Source organism: Monodelphis domestica, chromosome 5 (assembly GCF_027887165.1).
Source record: "Monodelphis domestica isolate mMonDom1 chromosome 5, mMonDom1.pri, whole genome shotgun sequence".
Taxonomy (NCBI): domain Eukaryota; kingdom Metazoa; phylum Chordata; class Mammalia; order Didelphimorphia; family Didelphidae; genus Monodelphis; species Monodelphis domestica.
Window position 1 is genome coordinate 238,795,370 of NC_077231.1, and position 22,531 is coordinate 238,817,900.

General features: G+C 36.1%; 1 protein-coding gene across 7 annotated transcripts in view; it reads left to right on the plus strand.

Moving 5' to 3' along the window:
* The window catches only part of DYNC2I1 (dynein 2 intermediate chain 1), a 122,962-nt gene that overhangs the window by 16,571 nt on the left and 83,860 nt on the right, over positions 1-22,531 (plus strand). For all 7 annotated transcript variants that reach the window (XM_056799983.1, XM_056799984.1, XM_056799982.1 and 4 more), the window contains 2 exons: positions 13,264-13,346; positions 19,486-19,791. In XM_056799983.1, coding sequence (XP_056655961.1) covers positions 13,264-13,346; positions 19,486-19,791 — 389 coding nt within the window. The remainder of the gene's footprint in view (positions 1-13,263; positions 13,347-19,485; positions 19,792-22,531) is intronic.

Here is a 22,531-nt window from a genome sequence, read left to right on the forward strand (position 1 = left end):
AATATTTTTTTCTGTGAATGTTAAATTTTTTTTTTGCAGAAAATGACTTTATTTTTTCCTAGTTTCTGTCCTCTTAATAAAAAGAACAACAACAGCAACAAAAAAAAACCTTTTAGGTTCATTGTTCCCTTGGAAACTTAGATTCCTCAATACTACCTGTACTTTATTTCACAATGGATCCATAATCTTTTCTAATTGAGCCCTTCCTCCAGTGGTGCATGTTGTCTTAGAAGATACTAACCAGTTAATACTCTTGCATTGGTTTTACCTCTTCATATCTTCTTATCCTAATCAATTCTCATCTATGTTTGGAAACATGTGGTACATTGGAAAAAGAACTGAATTTGGAGTCAGAGGAAATCAGCTTAAATCTTGGCCCTAATTTGTACTACCTTGAATGATCTTAGGGGAAGCCATTTAACCTCTCAATTTTTTCATCTGTGAGAACCAATGTTCTAAGATGCAATTAAGTTTCCTTCTCCCTTTTAAGTGTACAATTTTGCACATTCCTTATAATTCTGTTTCATTTGGATCTCCTTGAATATGCTAAAAGCTTTTTTTGTATTTTGGTTGTTTTATATTTCTTATACTTGGGCTGTCTATTATTCCTTTCTCTCAGTACCATGTCATGATAGTTTTTTCTTATCATTTATTACTACCAGTACATCATCTTTTGTACTACTTCTTATGCTATCTTACTATTTATGGGGTATTATGATTGATAATCCATCAGTGCTCTCCCAGGCTACCCCTGCTCTGGCTTCTACTTTCTTTTCTGTAATAAAGAATATAATCTGAATGTTAATGAAATTGTTTGAATGATTTGAATATATAATAATATATTATAAAGAATATATCTGAATGTTAATGAAATTGTTTGAATGATTTGAAAAATTGTTACAGGACTTATTATGAAATTACTATGTTCATGTAAATCCCTTACCTAAACCATTTTCCTATAACCCATTCTTAGCTTAGCATCTAGGTAGATAGAATAGCTAAGATAAGTTAGGATTTTGTTATTTGGGGGGGGTAAGAGAATATTTAAGATAGCACAGGGTGAAAAATAAATAGATAGAATTATAATGAAGGTAAGTATCATTAAAAATGCAAGGAGCATTTTTTTTCAGATTTAAACATTTTTTTATTTGGTCATTTTCAAACATTATTCATTGGAAACAAAGAACATTTTCTTTTCCTCTCCCCCCTCCCACCACCCCTCCCATAGCTGACACGCAATTCCACTGGGTATTACATGTGTCCTTGATCCAAACCCATTTCCATGTTGTTGGTATTTGCATTACGCTGTTCATTTAGAGTCCCTCCTCAATCATATTCTCTCAACCCCTGTAGTTAAGCAGTTGCCTTTCCTCGGTGTTTTTACTCCCACAGTTTATCCTCTGCTTGTGGATAGTATTTTTTTCTCATAGATTCCTGCAGATTGTTCAGGGACATTGCATTGACACTAGTAGAGAAGTCCATTACGTTCGATTGTACCACAGTGTATCAGTCTCTGTGTACAGTGTTTTCCTGGTTCTGCTCCTCTCGTTCTGCATCGCTTCCTGGAGGTTGTTCCAGTCTCCATGGAATTCCTCCACTTTATTATTCCTTCTAACACAATAGTATTCCATCACCAACATATACCACAATTTGTTCAGCCATTCCCCAATTGAAGGGCATCCCCTCATTTTCCAGTTTTTTGTCACCACAAAGAGCGCAGCTATGAATATTCTTGTACATGTCTTTTTCCTTATTATCTCTTTGGGGTACAAACCCAGCAGTGCTATGGCCAGATCAAAGGGTAGACAGTCTTTTATCACCCTTTGGGCATAGTTTCAAATTGCCCTCCAGAATGATTTGATCAATTCACAACTCCACTGCAATGAATTAATGTCCTGACTGCCACATCCCCTCCAGCATTCATTCATTACTTTCCTTTGCTGTCATATTAGCCAATCTGCTAGGTGTGAGGTAATACACCAGAGTTGTTCTGATTTGCATCTCTCTGATTAGAAGGGATTTAGAACACTTTTTCATGTGCTTATTGATAGTTTTGATTTCTTTAACTGAAAACTGCCTATTCATGTCCCTTGCCCATTTTTCAATTGGAGAATGGCTTGATAAAAAATGCATTTTTTGAGTAGAAAATGGGGGATTGTGGAAGAGGCATGAAGAAAGAGAGGATTTACAAGCCAAGCAAGAAACAAAGCTGGGGACCTGATCTGTCAATCAAGGTGTTCATTCCAAAATAGAATGTTCCCTTAAAAAGACAGTTGGAGCTGGCCAGGGGAGATGAACTAAGAAACTGCTTCTCTAGGGGTGAATGACCAGGGGAGAAACTTCCTTTGCTTCTGGCTGAAGGGGGAAGAAGCTGAGAACTGATCCCTGTTAGCTTCTGTTCCAGACTGAAGGACTCTTTGGGGGCTTCTGGAGTTTGGCTGTATTAAAGTTGGTATTAAAGTGTGGATTATCTATTGGGAATTATTTCTGGTTGTGGTAAATGGGTACTCTGGCTTGTGCCTGGAGATTTGCTAGGGGAACTTGAGGGTGCCTAATAATAATGGAGAAAGAGGTATTTCTTCAGAGATAGAGAGAGAGAGAGCTACTACTAGAGGGAGTACTCTGGGCTATTCTGGGGTTGCCTATTGATCCCTATTAATGGCTAATAAATCCAGATATTTCCTACCCTTCTCCTCCCTTCACCTCCCTTAACCACCTTCTTCTTGAAGTCTTTTGACTTCGTCCCTCCCCCAGAGTGGACTGTGAGATTCATGAGGAAAAACTCCTTTCTTTTCCTTTCTCAAGTAAAGGTGGTTTATTGGGAACAACAGGAATGGGATTGAGGTGAGAGGGATGAGGTTTGTCCCTAATCTACAAGGAGAATTAGGAGGATTATGGAAAATGTCAGTCTTGTCACAGATGTGACTCAGAGAAAGTCAGAGAGATGGAGGACAACTGTTAAATCTTCTTTCTTCCAATTACACAAAGCCACCAACAAAAGTTAATTCCTTCTTAGCCAACTCCAGAAGCCTCCCAGTGGTCCTTCAGCCTGGGACAGAAGCTAACAGGGATCAGTTCTCAGCTTCTTCTCCCTTCAGCCAGAAGCCAAGGAAGACTCTCCCCTGGTCAGTCACCCCGAGAGAAGCAGTTTCTTAGTTCATCTCCCGTGGCCAGCTCCAACTGCATTTTTTGGGAACATTCTGTTTTGGAATGTTCCCCTTGATTGACAGATCAGGTCCTTTACTTTGGTTTGCATGCTTGTCTTGTCTTGTAAATCCTCTCTTTCTTCATGCCTCTTCCACACTTCCCTGTCTTGAATGTATAATTAGCCTGTTTAGATACATAGTATCTTCCATGTCTAAATCCCTTATCATCCTGTCCTGTCACATCTCATATCCCAACCCTTATTATTATATTATTATTATTATATTATTGCATTCCCTATTTTATGAATGATGGTGGAGGAAGTCACACAACCATGTGGACTAGGTCCACTACAAATTTTATTTCTCTAATCTCCCTTTGGCTCTCTCTGCAAATCAAATACCCCTATTCCTCTCATACCTTTAACACCAGTGTTCACCTCACCCCCCTCAACAGATGACCTTGATTCATACTTTTATGAGAAAAATAGGGGCCATTTACATTCAACTTCCTTTTCTCCCCTATTCTGCATCTTAATACACCTTCATACTGTCCTCTGATCTCTCTTCCTCTACTCTAGTCTCTGATGAAGAGGCCTCATTTCCTTAGCAAGGCCAACCCTTCCACTTATGCCTTTAATCCTATTTTTCCCATTTTCTCTAGCAAATTGCTTCCACTACAATCCCCTTGCTTTTTAGTTATTTTTCTTGTTAACACTGACTTTTTCCCAGCTGCCTACAGGCATAGTCAGATTTCCCCTATTCTTAAAAGCTTTCCCTTGACCTTACCATTTCCTCAAGCCCTCATCCCAAACTCTCTTCTTTACTGCCACACTCTAGAACTATCTAAAACTATCAGCATTCTTTGCTTTCTCACTCACCTCAGTCCCTAGAAGTTTGGCTTCTGACCTTATCACTTCATTGAAAATGCTTTCTTAAGGTTTCTCAGTCCTCATCTTTGTGGAAATCTGTAGTTTTTAGGCATTGGTATTTCTCAGTTAAAAAGTCATGTATAATTTAATGAATTTTTTTTGTTTGAAATTGCTTTTCAGAATAGTTGAACTAACTTATAGTATCACTAACAGTGTCTTAGATGTGCCTACCTTCCCACCTTCCTACATCTTCCAGATTTTACTCATTCATCATTTTCCATTTTGATGGATGTGAGTTGAAATTTCAGAGTTTGAATTTCTCATGGAGCAGTCATTCACATGGTTGTTTGCAGTTTGCTATTTTTAAAATTATTCACTTATCTTTTGGGAAGTACAATATGACTTTCAGACAAGTCTCTAAGGAAGTAGCCTAGTGTTGGATATCATACTTTTTTCTTAGAAATATTTAGTGCTTTTGACACCTTCTCTTCTTTTCCTTGATGCATTTTCTTTGTGCAAAGCTTTTGAATTTTATATAATAAAAGCTGTTTATTTGCTTTTTATAATTTCCTTTATTTTTTGTCATAGTATTTTCTGATTTTTAAATGTGTATTTCTTATATTTAGGTCATATTAATAAAGAAGGATTTTGTTTTATCTATAGTGTAAGATGTTTTTCTAAATCTATTTCTGCCAATTTCCTTTCTAGGTTTTTTTTTTCCTAGCTGTTTTTGTGGAAAAGAGAATCCTTGCATTCATATTTTCTTTTGGGGTTTTTTGAACATTAGGCTGTAATTTTCTGTTGCATCTGATCTTGCTTACCATGTCTGTTCTGTTGATTGCATTTTGTATTCTTTAATACTAATAAAGGATGGTTGGAGATCTGGAAATGCTTAGGATCTCCTTCATTCCTCTATTTTTCCTTATTTTCTCTTGAGATTCTTGACTTTTTCAAAAAAATATTTTATTTTCCCAATTACATGTAATAACAATTTTGAACATATGTTTTCTGGCATTCCAGCAGATCCAAATTGTCTCCCTCCATCCCTTTCTGAGAGATGGTAAGCAATTTGATCTGAGTTATACATGTATTATCATGCAAAAATTATTTCCATATTGGTAATTATTATAAGAGAATACTCATAAAACTGCAATGCCCAAATAAAAACACAAATAAACCAATGTGAAAAATAGTATGCTTTGATCTGTTCATTGACAGTTCTTTCTTTGGAGGTGGATAGCATTCATTGTCATAAGTCCTTCAGAATTGTGCTGGATCATTGATTGTATTGGTGAGATTTGGTAAGTCTTTCAAAATTGATCATGCTATGCTACTGGTGTTACTGTGTATAGTGTTCTGCTTATTTGTCAGTTCATGTAGGTATTTCCAAGCTTTTTTCTGAAATTATCCTGCTCATCATTTTTACAACACAATAGTTTTTCATCACCATTATGGATCACAATTTATTCAGCCATTTCCCAAATGATAGATATTCCCTCAATTTCTAATTATTTGCCACCACAAAAAGAGCTGCTCTAAGTATTTTTGTGTAAGAAGGTCCTTTCCCCTTTTTTATGATCTCTTTGTGATATGGACCCAGTAGTTTTATTACTGGATCAATGTCTATGCACAGTTTTAAAGCTCTTTGGGCATAGTTTCGGTTGGATTAGTTCACAACTCTACCAACAAATGTATCAGTGTCCCAGTTTTGTCATATCTCCTCCAACATTTATCATTTTACTCTCATATTGGCCAATCTGTTGTTAGGTGCAAAGCGATACTTCAGTTGTTTTAATTTGCATTTCTCTAATCAAGAGAGCAATTCAGAGTATTTTTTAATGTGATTATTGATAGCATTGGTTTCATCATCTGAAAATTGCTTGTTTATATCCTTTGATCATTTTGTCAATTTGTGAATGATTTCTAATCTTATAAATATGATTTAGTTCTCTAAACATTTGAGAAATTAGATCTTTATTAGAGAAACATTTTTCTATAATTTTTTCCCCAGTTTGTTGTTTCCCTTCTGATCTTGGTTACATTGGTTTTGTTTATACAAAATCTTCCCCCCCCCCCTTTTTTATTTAGAAAAATTTTCCATGGCTACATGATTCATGATTCTCACTCCACTCTTTCCTCCCCCTTCCTAAAGCTGACAAGCAGTATTGCTTTGGCTGTAACTATAAATTTTGATATGTTGTCCCCTCATTGCCATTCTCTCTAATGAAATTATTATTTCTATAATTTGTTCTTTGACTCACCCTTTTTAGTAATTAGAATATTTAATTTTCAATTACTTTTTTATTTGTTTTTCCATGGACCCTTATTATGACATTTATTGTTTTATGATCTGAAAATGATGCATTTATTATTTCTCATTTTCTATGTTTGATTATTAAGTTTTTAATACCCTAATATGTGGTCAATTTTTGTGTAAGTGCCATGTGCTACTGAAAAGAAGGAATAATTCTTTTTATTTCCATTTAATTTTCTCCAGAGAAATCTAATTTTTCTAAAATGCCATTCACTTCCTTTACTTCTTTCTTGTTTCTTTTTTGGTTCAATTTATCTGGGTCTGAAAAAGAAAAGTTGGGCTTCCCCACTAGTTCAGTTTTACTGTCTATTTCCTCCTGAAACTCATTTAATTTCTCCATTAAAAATTTGAAGAACCATTTGGCTTATATGTGCTTAGTATTGATATTACTTCATAGTCTACCTTTTATCAGGGTGTAATTTTCTTATCTCTTTTAATTAGATCTAGTTTTGCTTTAGTTTTGTCTATAATCATGATTGCTATTTATGCCTTTTTTTTACTTAAGTTGAAACACAATAAATTCTGCTTCTAGCCTCTTACCTTTACTCTGTATTTGTCTCCCTGCCCAAAATGTGTTTCTTGTAAACAACATATGATAAAATTCTAGTTTTTAATCGACTCTGCTTTCTGCTTCTGTTTTATGGTGAGTTGATCCTGTTTACAATCACAATTGTGATTACCAACTGTATATCCCCCTCCATCCATCTTATTTCTATCATTCCCCACTTCCTCCTCCCTTCTATTACTCCTTGTCTTATTCCCCTCCTACTCCTCTATAGGGTAAGATAGGATTCTATACCCAAATGAGTATGGTTGTTATTCCTTGTCTGAGAACAATTATGATGAGAAGAAAGTTTAAGCTTTGCCCATCATCATCTTCATCTTCCCCTCTACTGTAATAGTTGCTTCATGCTTCTTTAGGTAAGATAATTTATCCTATTCTACCTCTCCATTCCCTTTTTTCTCAGTGAAATACTCTTTTTACCCCTTTTTCCCCCACATCATAATGCCCTAATCAACTTACTCCCAAACCCTGTCTATGTAGTCTCCTTCTAAGCTTTCTTATACTAATAAAAATTTCAAGAGTTACAAATATATTTCCATTTAGGAATAAAAACAGTTTGACTTTATCAAGTCCCTTAAATTTTCTCTTTCTTATTTACCTTTTTGTTCTTCTCTTGAGCTTTGTATTTGAACCTCAAATTTTCTGTTTAAAAATTGTCTTTTCATCAGGAATTCTTAGAAATCATCTTTATTTTATTAAATGGCCATTCCCTCCCAAAAGAATATACTCAATTTTGCTGGATTGGTCATTATGGGTTGTAAATATAGTTCCCTTGCCTTCCAAAATATAGTATTCCAAGCCATCCATTCCTTTAATGTGGAAGATGTTAGGTTCTATACAATCCTGACTTGGATCCATGACATTTGATTTGTTTCTCTCTGAATGCTTGCAGTATTTTCTCCTTGACCTGAGGGCTCTTGAATTTGGCAATAATATTCTGACTTGTCATCTGGAGATTTATTTCAGGAGATGATCAGTGTATTCTTTCAATTTCTGTTTTGCCCTCTTTAAGAATATTAGGGCAACAGTGGAATTGCACACTGGCTACAGGGGGGGAGAGAAAGAACATGAATCATGTAACCATGGAAAATTTTTTCTTAATCAATTAAGTAAAATAAAGAATATCAGGATAATTTTCTTTGATAATTTCTTATAATATGTCTAATTTTTTTTAATCATGACTGTCAGGTAGTCTAATAATTCTTTTTAAAAAAAACCCTTATCTTCCATCTTAGAATCAATATTGATTCTAAGGGAGAAGAGTGGTTAAGGGCTAATCATTGGAGGTCAAGTGACTTGCCTCGGGTCACATAGTTAGGAAGTGTCTGAGTCCAGTTTTGAACCCAGGACCTCCCATCTCTGGACCTGGCTCTCAACCCACTGAGCCACCCAGTTACCCCAAGTCTACTGATTCTTAAACTGTCTCTCCTAGATTTATTTTGTAGCATTTTAAAAAATAACTTCATGCTTTCTTCTTTTTTTTCATTCTTTTGATTTTGTTTTATTGTTTCTTGATGTCTTATGAAAGTAATTAGCTTCTACTCATCCAGTTCTAATTTTTAAGGATTTATTTTCTTCAATGAGCTTTTTATTCTCCTTTTTTTTGGGAAACTTTTTTCTTTATTGGATTTTTGTACAACTTTTTCCATTTGGCCAATTCTGTTTTGCATTACTTTCATTTCTCTTCCCCATCTTCTCTCTGCCTCTCTTATTTGGTTTTTGAAATCATATTTGAGCTCTTCCAACATTTTTCTTTGAAGTTTTGCATGTAGCTGTTTTGATCTCACTGTCCCCATCTGAGTCTTTATCCTTTTCTTTGTCTCCTTAATAATTTTCTAGGGACTGGGAGGTCTGAAATCTACCTCCAATTGCTGAGTCATTCTCCCTCAGGGATTATTGATGGTTTATAAGGCCCAGAGCCCTTTTGACTTCCTTAGGGTGAGACTTGGGCCCTTTGTCTTTGACTTGAGCAGAGATCTGGGCCTCCCTCTAGCCTTTTACTGGGCAGGAACCCTGTGGACTACCTTGCCCTGGGGATCTGGTCCTTACTTCAGGCTTGAGTAAGGACTCTGGACCTCCCCTTGTCCTTACACCAGCTAGATGCACTGCCAGCTGCCTTTTTCTGAGACTTGGGGCCTCACCTTGAACTTGGGTAGGAATTTGGGTCCTTACTCTGAGCCTTCACAAGCCAGGTACACCATGGATTGCTTTGCCCTAGTACTTGGGACCTCACTGCAGGTTTCCATAAGGTATGGGACTTCAAAAGTTAGGTGTGGGGTGCTTTGCTGTTGGCTTAGGTAAGGTCTTGGGGTCTTGAAGTTGACTTGGGTCAAGGTTGAGAACCTAGATCAGTAGATATGGGGTGTGGAAGCTTGATGTTGACTTAGGCCATTACTCCTTGGTGTGGCCTTGCTGCACAGCCTTCACAGCCTTGCTGTGAGCTGAATTCCCTTCTCCTCCCAGTGAACCAGATGCTCTCTGCCTATCTTTCAAGTTGTTTTCTGCAGGTAAATTGCTTCACTCTGGCCCCTTATTGATTCTGTCACTCCAGTATTCATTTTGAAGAGTTATTTTAAGTTTGATTGGAGAGGATTATCAGAGTAGTTAGAACTCCCCTTCCACCCCCTCCCCCCTACACACACACTCTGCCAATTTGGCTCTGCCTCTGATTCTTGGCTTTTTTTTCTATAGATGAATTTTATTAAATTTTGTTGAAAACCTGACATAATTTCCTGAATGTAAGTTCTACCAATTTTTCTCTTTCTATTCAAGGTTTGCCCTTGCTCATTGTCCAGTTGTAATGTTTACCCTTTATTGTTTAATTAATTCAACGGGCTAATTCATCCAAATTCATGTCATGGTTGAGATAACAGGCATTTTTCATTCATTTGTTTTTCTGTGTATGGACTGCAAGAACTATCTCTTTTATCCCCTTTAAGTATTCATGATTCTAACTGAGGAGAAATTGGAGGAAAGACTTGATTCATTCTGACCAATATAATTCACAAATAAGCATACATTGAGTAATTACCTTTTATAGCTGGGTTTTCTAACCTGAAGTTTGTGAATTTGGATGGAGAAATAAATTACATCTTTATTTCCACTAACTTTTGTTTCCTTTGCAACCTTATACAGCTATATCTTTTGAAAAATTATTTTTGGAAATCATTAGTAGGTTTTACCAGATTACTCAAGGGAGCTATGACCCTAAAAAAGATTAAGAATCTCTGATCTATAGAAATCCTTCTTTTATTTGGGCTCTGCTTAAGACATAGGACTATAAATAATGAACTGGAGGAATTCTATGTAAAATGGACCGATCTCCAGGAACTGATACAGCGTGAAAGGAACAGAACCAGGAGAACATTATACACCGAGACAGATACACTGTGGCACAATTGAATGTAGTGGTCTTCTCTACAAGCAGCAATGCAATGATCCAGGACAATTCTAAGGGAAAGAATTCTATCCACTTCTAGAGAGAATTGTGGGAACAGAAATGCAGAATAAAAACAACTGCTTGATCACATGGCTCGATGGGGATATGATTGGGGATGTAGACTCTAAATGATCATCCTAGGCAAATGTTAATAATATTGAAATAGGTCTGGATCAATGACACATGTAAAACCCAGAGGAATTGCTCATTGGCTATAGGAGGGGAGGGAAAGAACATGAATCATTTAACCATGGAAAATATTCTAAATTAGTTAATTAAATAAATAAACTTAAAAAAAAGACATAGGACCATAGATTTAGAGCTAGAAAGGTACTTGGAGAGTATTCAATTCAGAACCTTATTTTATGTATAACTGAGTTCCAGAAATGTGCCGTGGGAAGATGATTTTTGGCGTTTGTTTGATAGATAGGATTGAAGCAGGGAGAGACTGGAAGGAAGGAGACCAATAAGGAACTTATTACAATAGTCCAGGTAGGTATCAAGGAGGAATAGATGCTGGGGATTTGAGAAGGGCAGAATTGACTTTGCCAGTAGCTACATGTGGGAAATAGGGGACAGGACAAAGGAGAGACAAGAGTCATCTTTCATGACAATAGCAAAAAGCCTTGTCAAGCTATATCTCATGTTTTATGGTTTCCTTATTAGTGATAATTAGATGGTTATTGAGCAAACTTATCTCTGTGGTTTTATCTAAAGGAATCTTACACTATCTTAAAATGTGCAATGGATACATATTCTTGGAGAAGAACCTTTAAGCTTGAATTTTTTTCTTATGACTTTGTTTTTTGTCATCGACATATACTAGAACTTGTATTTTCTATATCTCTTAGTAATTTGTGTGATTATCAATATGTGTTCTGCTATAGAAGATTATACACAAAAGCTTGCCTTTTCATGACTCATGTTTTCCATGAAGATTACTCTTGATTGATGTGTGGGTAGGTACTTTTTTTTTTCCAAATATTTTTAGAATTCTCTTATTTTTTTTATCTTGAGAAATTTTTATTTAATTAGTTAATTTAGAATATTTTTCCGTGGTTACAAGATTTATGTTCTTTCCCTCCCATCCCCCAATCCCCTCCTGTAGCTGATGTGCAATTCCACTGGGTTTTACATGTGTCATTGATTAAAACCTATTTCCATATTATTATTATTATTTTTAATTAAAACCCTTACCTTCTGTCTTGGAACCAGTATTGGTTCGAAGGCAGAAGAGTGGTAAGGGCTAGGCAATGGGAGGCAAGTGACTTACCCAGGGTCACATAGCTGGGAAGTATCTGAGGTCAGATTTGAACCTAGGACCTCCCATCTCTAGGCCTGGCTCTCAATCCACTGAGCCACCCAGCTGCCCCCTATTTCCATATTGATATTTGCACAAGGGTGATCATTTAGAGTCTATATCTCTAATCATATCCCCCTTAACACATGTGATCAAGCAGTTGTTTTTCTTCTGTGTTTCTGCTCCCACAGTTCTTCCTCTGACTGTGGATAGCGTTCTTTTTCATAAGTCCCTCAGAATTGTCCTGGGTCATTGCATTGCTGCTACTAGAGAAGACCATTACATTCTGTTTTACCACAGTGTATCATTCTCTGTGTACAGTGTTTTCCTGGTTCTGCTCCTTCGCATCAATTCCTGGAGGTTGTTCCATGGAATTCCTCTACTTTATTATTCCTTTGAGCACAATAGTATTCCATCACCAACAGATACCACAGTTTGTTCAGCCATTCCCCAGTTGAAGGGCATCCCCTCATTTTCCAGTTTTTTTTGCCACCACAAAGAGCACAGCTATGAATATTTTTGTACATGTCTTTTTCCTTATTATCTCTCTGGGGTACAAACCCAGCAGTGCTATGGCTGGATCAAAGGGCAGACAGTCTTTTATCACCCTTTGGGCATAGTTCCAAATTGCCTTCCAGAATGATTGGATCAATTCACAACTTTTGGGTAGGTACTTGCTAATGTACTTAGTCATCTTTTCTTGAGGGTTGGGAGATAATGATGCTATCCACCATTTTTCCATTTTTTTAGTATCTTCTCCACTTATATATAACTTGAAATTGATCCTTCAGTGCTTTTAAAATTGTGCCATTAAGCTTGTATTTCTCTTTTGTATACTAGCTTGTCTTCCTGGTTTTATCATCTTAAGTTTCATTTTAAACTACTAATATAACACATTGGCTGCTCAGGTGCTAGAGCCCAAACTTCCATCTGCAATGATTGTTGTAAAAACACTGCATTAGAAACTAGTCTTTTAAGTAAATGAAAATTATGTTATGCTGATAGAAAGTATATTGCCTCAGAAGCTGTTAGCTTCAGTTTAAAAAGTAAAATTTTAGATATAATTTACTGTTAAATTGTCAAAATTCTAAGGAAACGGGCAGGTAGGGCTCCATGCATACAAAGCCAGGCCTGGAGACAGGAGGTCCTGGGTTCAAGCATAGCCTCAGTCACTTCCTAGCTGTGTGACTCTGGGCAAGTCACTTACCCCCAATTGACTAGCCCTTACTTCTCTTTTGCCTTAGGACTTAGTATTGATTCTAAAATGGAAGATAAGTGTTTAAAAAAAATTTCAAAATAAAATATAACATTTAAAATATAATAAATAATAGAACTTTTAGAGTAAGGAATAATTATTTTTCCCTCTAATAAAATAATTTTGTTTTTCATCTCTTTTTTTTCTCCTCCCCTTCTTCCTTTTTACTTTCTTTATTATAATAATAAGCACTGTAAGGATTTGGCTATAGTCATAGCTCTTTATCCTAGTACTATGAAATTAGGGTCTACATGCATTCATACATAGTGACTGAGGTATAATCTTTTAATATATATGATGAATAGCGAAAACCTACAAACATCTAATATAGAGCCATTTTGTGCATGTGTTAATAAGAAAACTTTTTTTTTATAGGAACCAAAGGAAAAGATAAAGACAGAGAACAAAAAGATGATTCTGAAAGAAAAGATGATGAAAAGAAGTTTCGAGAAAAGAAGGTAAAGTAGGAACTAAATTCTTTAATCCTGACATATAGAAACTTTAAAATTTATGACTAAAAATGAGTCTTTTTTGAGCTTTTCAAAACATAAGAAGAAAACAGGTCAGGACAGGATCATGAGATATATGGAATTAACTCTTAATTATTTATGCATTAGTATGCTTAGTTTCTGCAACACTATGAGTACTAAATATTTAGGGGGCGTTTCTTATTTGTCCTAACATCCTTTGGGGACTAGAGTCACAGTGATCAGGAAAACATAGGAGAAAGAAAAGACATTATCAGGGAAGACTGTGAATGAGGAATTTAGGTGTCTTTTGATGAGCTTTTTAAGTGGTCTTTATACATTTCCTCACCTTATACCAACTTGATTACTAGAAATGAATTATAATCTTGCTGACTGGCAAATCCATGAAAAGAAGATTCAGGACTTTCTGAGCTAAATGTTAGGCACTCAGCAGTAAATATTGTCAAGCACATTATGTCTTGTCAGAAACTGAAAGAAGTCTTTAACTGAAGAGAAAAGTTGGAAGAAATATGGAGGACCTCATACCTAGGTGACTAGTCAATATGGCAGCAAAGGAAAGTGATAAATGTTGGAGGGGATGTGGCAAAATTGGGACATTAATGGATTGCTGGTGGAGTTGTGAATTGGTCCAACCCTTCTTGATGGCAATTTGGAACTTGCCCAAAGGGTGCTAAAAAACTTTGATCCTGCCATGTCACTGCTGGTTTGCACCCCAAAGAGATAATAGGGAAAAATATTTGCACAAAAATATTTATAGCCGCATTCTTTGTGGTGGCAAAAATATGGAAAATGAGGGAATACCCTTTGATTGGGGAATGGCTGAACAAATTGTGGTATATGTTGGTGATGGAAAACTATTGTGCCCAAAGGAATAAAGAACTGGAGGAATTCCATGGGAACTGGAATGACCTCCAGGAACTGATGCAGAGTGAAAGGAGCAGAACCTGGAGAACATTATACACAGAGACTGATACACCGTGGCACAATTGAACATAATGGACTTCTCTAGTAGCAGCAATGCAGTGATCCAGAACAATTATGAGGCAGTTATGAGAAAGAACACTCTCCACAGCCAGAAAAGGAAATGTGGAAACAGAAATGCATCACAAAAATGTGTGATCAATCATGTAGTGTGATAGGGTTGTGATTGGGGTTTTGATGTTAAAAGATCACTCTACTGCAGATATGAATAACATGGAAATAATGTTGGAACAATAATACATAGCATAACCCAGTGGAACTGCTTGTCAGTTTTAGGAAGTGTGAGGAAAGAGTGTGTGTGTGTGTGTGTGTGTGTGTGTGTGTGTGTGTGTGTGTGTGTGTGTGGATCATGAATCATGTAACCATGGAAAACTATTCTAAATTAAAAAAAAAAAGAACTATGGAGAAATTGCCTCCTTTATTTTATACCTGTTATAATACTTTAGTCCTTAGCCTACAGTTACCTGATTAATCTATTAGGTCAAGTCATAATATAGTACTATGCTTGTGTTTGTTGAATGAATAAATGAGAACAAATAGGGAATTGATATACTGTTGAAGGACAGTGAATAAAGCTTGGAGGAGGGAAGGAAATGGCTATTTGGATGAATACTCAAACAAGGGAATCTTTTCAGTTCTGTTATTTTCATTTTTCAGATAAATCTGAGATTAAGTGATTTGCATAAGGCCATTCAGCTAGTTAGTGTGGTACAATTAGGACAAGATGACACTTAGTTCCATATTATTTTGATGATGTCACATCCTCCTTCCAAATTTGAGGTACCAGAGTGACAGCTGTTCCTCTAGGTAAAGAGAGTGAACTCAAAATACCAGGAATGTTGTTAGAAAGGAAGAAAAAACACATATACTGTTGGAATATCTTTGTGCAATGAGATGGAGAGGTTTTAAGGAAAACACTAATGACTCTTTCTTAGGATAGTTAGTCTTTGGCTTTACAAGAAATAAGTATATTTTTCCCTCTTTATATTTATATTTTTTTTCCTGAGTAATGAAGGCAAACTAAGAATAAAATTATGTAAATAGTAGTAGATCACAGTAATTAAGACATTTGTGACAAAATGTGATGAAGAAAACTTGAAGAATCAAACATCAAGAATCAAAAATCACAAACATCTGAGGGGAAGCCTAGGTCTATTTTAAATGACATTCTTGGAAGCTTAGGAAAATACTCATTATAAATTAGAGGGACCATACAGATTTCAACCCCAAACCCTGGTTGGAAAAATGACAAATATAGGGAAGAAATGCTTTTATTTTTATAAAATTGAATAATAGCTTAAGGAAAAAAAATAAGGAAACCCAACAAGAAGATAAGTAAAACCTAAAAAATTTTAGAGGCATTCAGTGGTACAGTGGATAGTCAGAAGGATTTCAGTTCACGTTCAGCCTGTTTAAGGATATTAGAAAATAAGTATTGTTTTATTAGTTTAGAGATAAGTAAAGTGGCTGCTTGAGAAAAGAACTGGAGTTTGAAGCAGAGCTGAGAGAGCATGTCAATTTCACAGGTTGACAATTACTCACTCTGGCAGTTGACAGAGACACGCTCAGAGATTGTCTCTCAAGGTTGGAGGAGGTAACATCTTTGCCTCTCTCTCCATCTGAGGGAAGGACCTGAAGGAGCTTAGTATTTTCTTTTTCCAACTTGGGGAACACTATTGACTATCTATTTCTGTCTTCATAAATTGGTTTATATCAGAGAAAACCAAAGAAAGATCTGGTCTTTGGTTTGGACTCTGAGTATATCCTAACGTGATCCCTGTGGAACCAGGGAGGTTGAGTGGATTTAGAATCCCTTAGAATTAGAAATCCTTGTTATCCTTATATATTTCAATAAATATTTTATTTTTTTATAATAAGAGTCTCTTTAGTGTCCTTGTGCCTACTAGCCTTGAAGGGAGGTTCACATTTGAGCTTTACTTCATCACAGAAGATACTTTTGATTACATCTATCAAATGTATCTAAACAGTTTTGAATTTGTATTGGCATGGTTTTCACATCTATTTGTATAACTTGTCAAATATTTTTACACTTGGGACACTTCCTCTGTGACCCTGGACAAGTCATTTAGCTCTGTTTGCCTCATTTTCCTCATCTGTAACATGAACGGGAGAAGGAAAAAACACTTTGTGTCTTTGCCAGAAATACCCTAAATGGGATCATGAAGAGTCAAACAGGAAGGAAAACAACTGAATAACAACAAAATTTTTAAGATGTAATAAGCATCAAGGCTTATAGGCAGGTAACAAGCATTTATCAAAGCCCTTTCTATATGTTGGGTTCTGTACCAAGCAATGGGATACAAATATAAGCAAAAAGAAGTGTAGTCCTTGCCTTCAGGAAGTTTTCCTTCTATTTGGGAAGACAACACATTGAAAGGACTGATGAAATGCCTATTTATCAGGTACCCTTAGCAGACATTCTCTCATTGGATTCTTGCCATAATCTTAGTAGGTGCTCTTGTCACCCCCTTTTATAATTGATGAAGTGGAAGCAGACAGATGTTAAGTGACTTGTCCAGGTCACTCCTATGTCCAAATCTCTATCCATTGCACCACTTAGATGCTTTCCATAGAGTAAAGGAGGATGACCTGTCAGGATAATGTTCCAGAGAGAGAAGGCTTCAGGGGAAGATCAGTGATCCAAGATGAGGAGGCCTCAGATACTGAGGGAAGTTTCAGAGTGAGACTTTGTCTGAGACATACTTGGCAAAATCTAGAAAGTCATCAGCAGAGCTAGGAGGAAGAATGAAAATTAGCTGACTTGATCTTCTCTTTTAAAATGGATGCCCTGTGAGGAACTTAGCAAAGAACCAAAAAAGGGCTGGCATGGTAAAGGATTGTTCCCAGGTGAGAAAGCTGAAGGAGTCTTTGGATATTTCTGGTTGGGGAAGTCCAGATGCTGAGGAAATTTTTAGTGTAAAAAAGCAGCTGAAACAGTCAGATCAGTCATTCAGTACATGGCATGTGTGTATTGCATGTCAGGCCCTGAACTAAGCTCTGGGAATAGAAAGAGAAAAGTTAAACACTGCTCACAAAGAACTTATGATTTAATAGGGAGGCAGGGTGTAAACAGCAATGTATATCCAAGGCATATATGGGAAAAATTGGAAATAATCAACTGTGGGAAGGCTTTGAAAATAAGGAGGACCAGTAAAGATTTTATTTGGAGGGTGGGTTTTTAGCTGATACTAGAAGGAAGCTAGGGAAGTTGGATCAAGATGGGGTGAGGGAGCATTATAGGCATTGAGAACAGCTAGAGAAAATGTCTGAAGTTTGCAGATATCTTTGAGGAATAGGAAGGAATACAATACCACTGGATTGCAGAGTATATGAGAGGAAGGAGGGGAAAATTCCAGTGTGACAGGGCAACGAGAGGCATGATGCCAAAGTCCAGAAAATTGGATGTTGGGTTAGGAGGGTAATCAGAGGCACTTGATTATTTAGCAGAGTAAGAAGTCATCTTAAAATTCTCTAGTTTCCCTGATAACAGTACTACATTTCTACTTCCACTATTCTTTCTCTAAATGTGGATAGTGTTCTTTCTCATAAATCTCTCAGAATTATCCTGGATTATTGTATTGCTACTTGTAGCAAAGTCAGTTATCTTTGACCATCCCACAATGTATCAGTCTCTGTGTACAATGTTCTCCTGGTTCTGCTTATTTCACTCTGTGTCAGTTCATGAAAGTCTTTCCAGTTCTTATAGAACTCAAGTGGTTCATCATTCCTTATAGCACAATAGTATTCCATCACCATCATATACCACAGTTTGTTCAGCCACTCCCCAATTGCAAGACAACCCCTCATTTTCCCATTTTTTGCCACCATCAAAAACTCAACTATTGATAAAAATGGGAACTTTTCAAGCTCTGAAGACTAAGGTTGAAAAAAATGAGGTTGCAAACCATAGAATGCTGAAGGGCCAGGGAAATATTATGTAACAAAATAATATATATTAATTATATGTAATATATATTTATATTTAATAATAAAATAAAAATTCTTCTTAGCAGACATCTCTTGAGCTAGAAAAGGTGACCTTATGCCCAGCAAAGGGAGTAGGGCTATGATGAGACTTCTAGTGGCCTCATCAAAGGTCTTCTCAAGTCTGATCTTTTCTCTTTCTCTCTAATCAGGCCCTCACACTATTGCCAGCTACATGATTTTTCTTGATTTTTTTTCTGGTAAAATTCAAAATCCATTGCTTGATATTCAAAACAGATAGTTCTAGTCTAGTTCCACCCTTTTTCAACCTTATTTCATACTTCTCATGACTTTCTGCTCTGCCCAGATTGAACTCACTTTCCTAGCCCTGTTTCCTAGAACCCTCACTTTCTCTTTTCCCCCAGTGTTTTCATACCTGTTCTTTAAAGCCCAACTCAAATAGCATCTGTCTCTCTCTTAAAGGTAAGGATTAGGTAAAGGGGGTTAAGTGACTTGCCCATAGTCACACAGCTAGGAAGTACCTGAGACCAGTTTAGGACACTGGACCTCCCATTTCTAGGCCTAGCCCTCGATACACTGAGCCACTTGTCACTTAAATACCAAATGTCATGTCCTTTAGGAAACTCTCCCTGATTACTATTAGTCATTCCTACATTCCTTTCCTATGAAAATTCACATAATACTTTCATCCTCTCATAATCCCTTAGGATGAGGTGTTATGGTGAGTCAGGGCTTGCTTTACCTTCTTTCTTTCTATTCCTTCTCTTCCTTCACTTCTCTTTCTCTAGTGCTGATAAGTCCCAATGGCATGTTTGAAGGTGTTTATCAATACACTCAGCATGCAGTGGTTCTGGGATCAGAGGAATGGCATGTACAAAGTTCTCCTTCTCTTCCATGCTGTAATGGGGTAAGGGGACAAGTAGTAACTTGGTCTCATGTTATCTTACAGTCTGTAGACATGATGAAGAAAGTTCTCATGGCCTTCTAGACATTCATATGTAAAGGATATATGTAAATCAGATTATCGGTACTGCAGTTATAGGCATATAAATGAATTCATTTTTCTTTTCATTACTGTTATACCATGGCTTCTGTATAGTTAAGGACTTGCCTGCTTTATACAGTCAGATATTATCCAACTTAATATTTTTAAATATTGCAGTTTGGTGAAAATAAAGAGTTTACTCTCAGATATTACATGCATAAAGAAGAAGGAGAAAGAAAGCATAAGAAACAAAAAGAACAAGAACAAGATAAGAAACATAAAGAAAAAATCAGCACTAGGGATAAAAAAGAAAGACTGTCAAAAGAAAAAAGCAACTTGGCCTATGACAAGGATATGGAAGAAAAACATAAAGATAAACGACATAAAGACGGAGTTTCTTTAGAGGATGAGAGATCAAAAAATAGCCTGGAGAAGAAAGAAAAAACATCTAAAGAAGAGCATAAAAAGAAAAAGGAATCAAAGGTAATTTTTCTCTTCCTTAGCAACTGAATTTTATTATTTAGTTCTCTGTCTTTTGTACCTTTCTTAACATGAACATAACAGTTGCAGTCTTATTACATTTGATTTCTAGTGAAGCAAATGTAGAAATTTATTGCTCCACCTATTGGAGATGCTGAAGTTATTATTGGTTGATTAGTGATTGAAAAGTAATAAAATTTTGAAATACTGAGGAGTAAATCATTACCCATCATTTGTATGTTGAGTACATTAATGAAAAATGCTTTGAAGTACTCAAAATTTCCCTGGAAATAATGTTGAAAAAGCAGAAAGATGTAAGTTTGTTATCATTTTATGTAAAATGTTCTTGACTGTAAGTTATTTAATTATGTAACACGTACATATATATTAAAACACTGTGCTTGCATAATATAATTCTAGAGTCGTTATTGAATTTCAAAGAACTCAATCAATAATCATTTATCTATTTCCTGTCTCTCTTTAGTGAATTAGAAACTAAGGCTTTTGGGGCAGCTAAAAAAGGGGTTCAGTGGATAGAGTGGTAGACATGGAAATAGGAGAGTCCTGGGTTTCAATCTGGTTTTAGATACTTCCTTGCTCTGGACAAGTCACATAACCCCAATTGCCTAGTCCTTGCTGTTCTTCTGCCTTAGAATCAATACTCAATATTGATTCTTAGATACAAGGTAAGGATTTTTTTAAAAAGAAAGATACAAAGGCTTTTTTCTTAGGTTGCTACTTTGCCTGAATTCAATTTGCATTTATTATTATGTAGGAAAGAGTTACTTTTGGCTCTGTTTTAGACTCTTAGGGAAGAAAAGTAAAGTAAGTATATGGGGTCATGGGCTGCTATCAAAGCTTGTTAGAACTGGAGTTTATGCAGTCCTAGTCTCTAGCTTTCAAATTTTAGAAGCTGAGTTATTAAGCTGAGCTTTATTAATTAAAATAATAGGATACATATATGGATAGAAAGTTGTATTAAGAATGACATCTTGAAGATGTTTCACTTGAAATTGTTGCTTACATTAGCTGCTCCTAGTTTTTGCCCTTAGTGATTTTCAACTTCCCTTTCAGTATCACCTGCCTGTTCCCTGTGCAGTGTTCACCACTCCCTGCTTCCCAGGTGCCCAGTGCCTTCATACTGAGATCTAAATATCCCCAAATTCCTCCCTCCTAATTTTACCTTCTCACTTCAGCACAGCATCTAGATCTGTTCTCCCTTACCAATGTGCTCCTCTACTTACTTTTTCTTGAATGCCTTGAGATCTAGCTTTCTTTCTCATGACTTGCTTTAACCATTCTCTTGCAGGATATAATGCCTTCCTTATTGCCAAAGCTAAGGGTTAGTTTGACTCTCTTTACTCACTGCTCCTTCCCCCTTTTTTTCCTCTTTCCATAATAGAACCCACTGTACTTACTGGTTCTTGTCTTCTAGTTACTTATTTCCTTCCCTTCCTGCTTTCCCTTCCTTCTCCTATTCGCTTGCATTGATTGTGCAGTCAAAAGTCCTTTTCTCAGTCCTTTTATTTTTCCATCTGTTTTCTTTTTTGGAGAACTCATCTTTTTTAATAGTTTCAGGTATAGTGATTTATGCTGATGACTGACTTTAATTAAACTGGAGTTGAAATCTTTGAGTCACTTAGACTAATTCTCTTTCTTTTATTTCCCATATTCAGTCACACTCTCTGCCCGTTTTTACTTTGAAGTTGTTGTTTTTTAAATTTTTCAACTGGCACTATCTTTTTTATTCTACCCTAATTTGATCCTTATTGCCTCAAATATGGAATGTTATAACTGCTTCCTAGTTAGTCTTTCAGACTTTTATTTGTCCTTCTTTCAATTTATTCTCCTTACTACTACCAAACTAATCTCCAAACAAAACTTTCATCCTTTACTCTTCTCCTCAAAAAAAAAAAACTATTAGTATATGAAGTCTAAACTCCTCTACTTGACCCCCAAATATGGTCCCATTGTCTATCCAATCTTATTTCCCACCTGGCCTTGTTATATACTCTGTTTTTGTCAGGGATGCCTCTTTAATTTGGCTCTTAATTTTTTTTTCTTAAACTCTTACCTTTTCTCCTAGAGTTGGTACTCAGTATCAGTTCCGAGGCAGAATAGCAGTAAGGTCTAGGGAATTGAGGTTAAATGATTTGCCCAGGTTTACAAAGATTGGAGATATCTGAGGTCATATTTGAACCCAGGGCCTCCTGACACCAGCCCTGGTGTGCTCTCTATTGTGCCATCTAATTGTCCCTCTAACTTGCTTCTTTAAAGGACATACTCAGAGTAGCTTAGTAGAAGGAAGGTAGGATGTGGGATTGGGACAATGGACTTGAACTGATTTTAAGTTTCCTGCTATACATTGGCTGTGTGACCCAGGCCAGATCAGCTTTTCAGTGCTCTCAGAAATTCACTAAGACTAAAGGAATTTTCTCACAAGAAGACCCAAATAGCAAGGAGATAGTAAAAAATTGGCAAAAACCAACCTGAGTTCCCTTGTTTGTCTTGTCACATTCCCCACACCTGAAATATGTTCTCTTTTGCTGGATTCTTAGCTTGTTTTCATTTTTTATTATTTCATTAGAATATATAAAAAGGAAAGTTTCTGCAAATTTATTTTTGTAAAGGGCATTAGGATATCAGTAACAGAAAATTTTAAATTGTCCAGAAAAGCTAAAATCATGTAATTACAAGCAATTTTTCAACAAGGATATTTGTCAAACTTTTTGTTGTTAAGCCA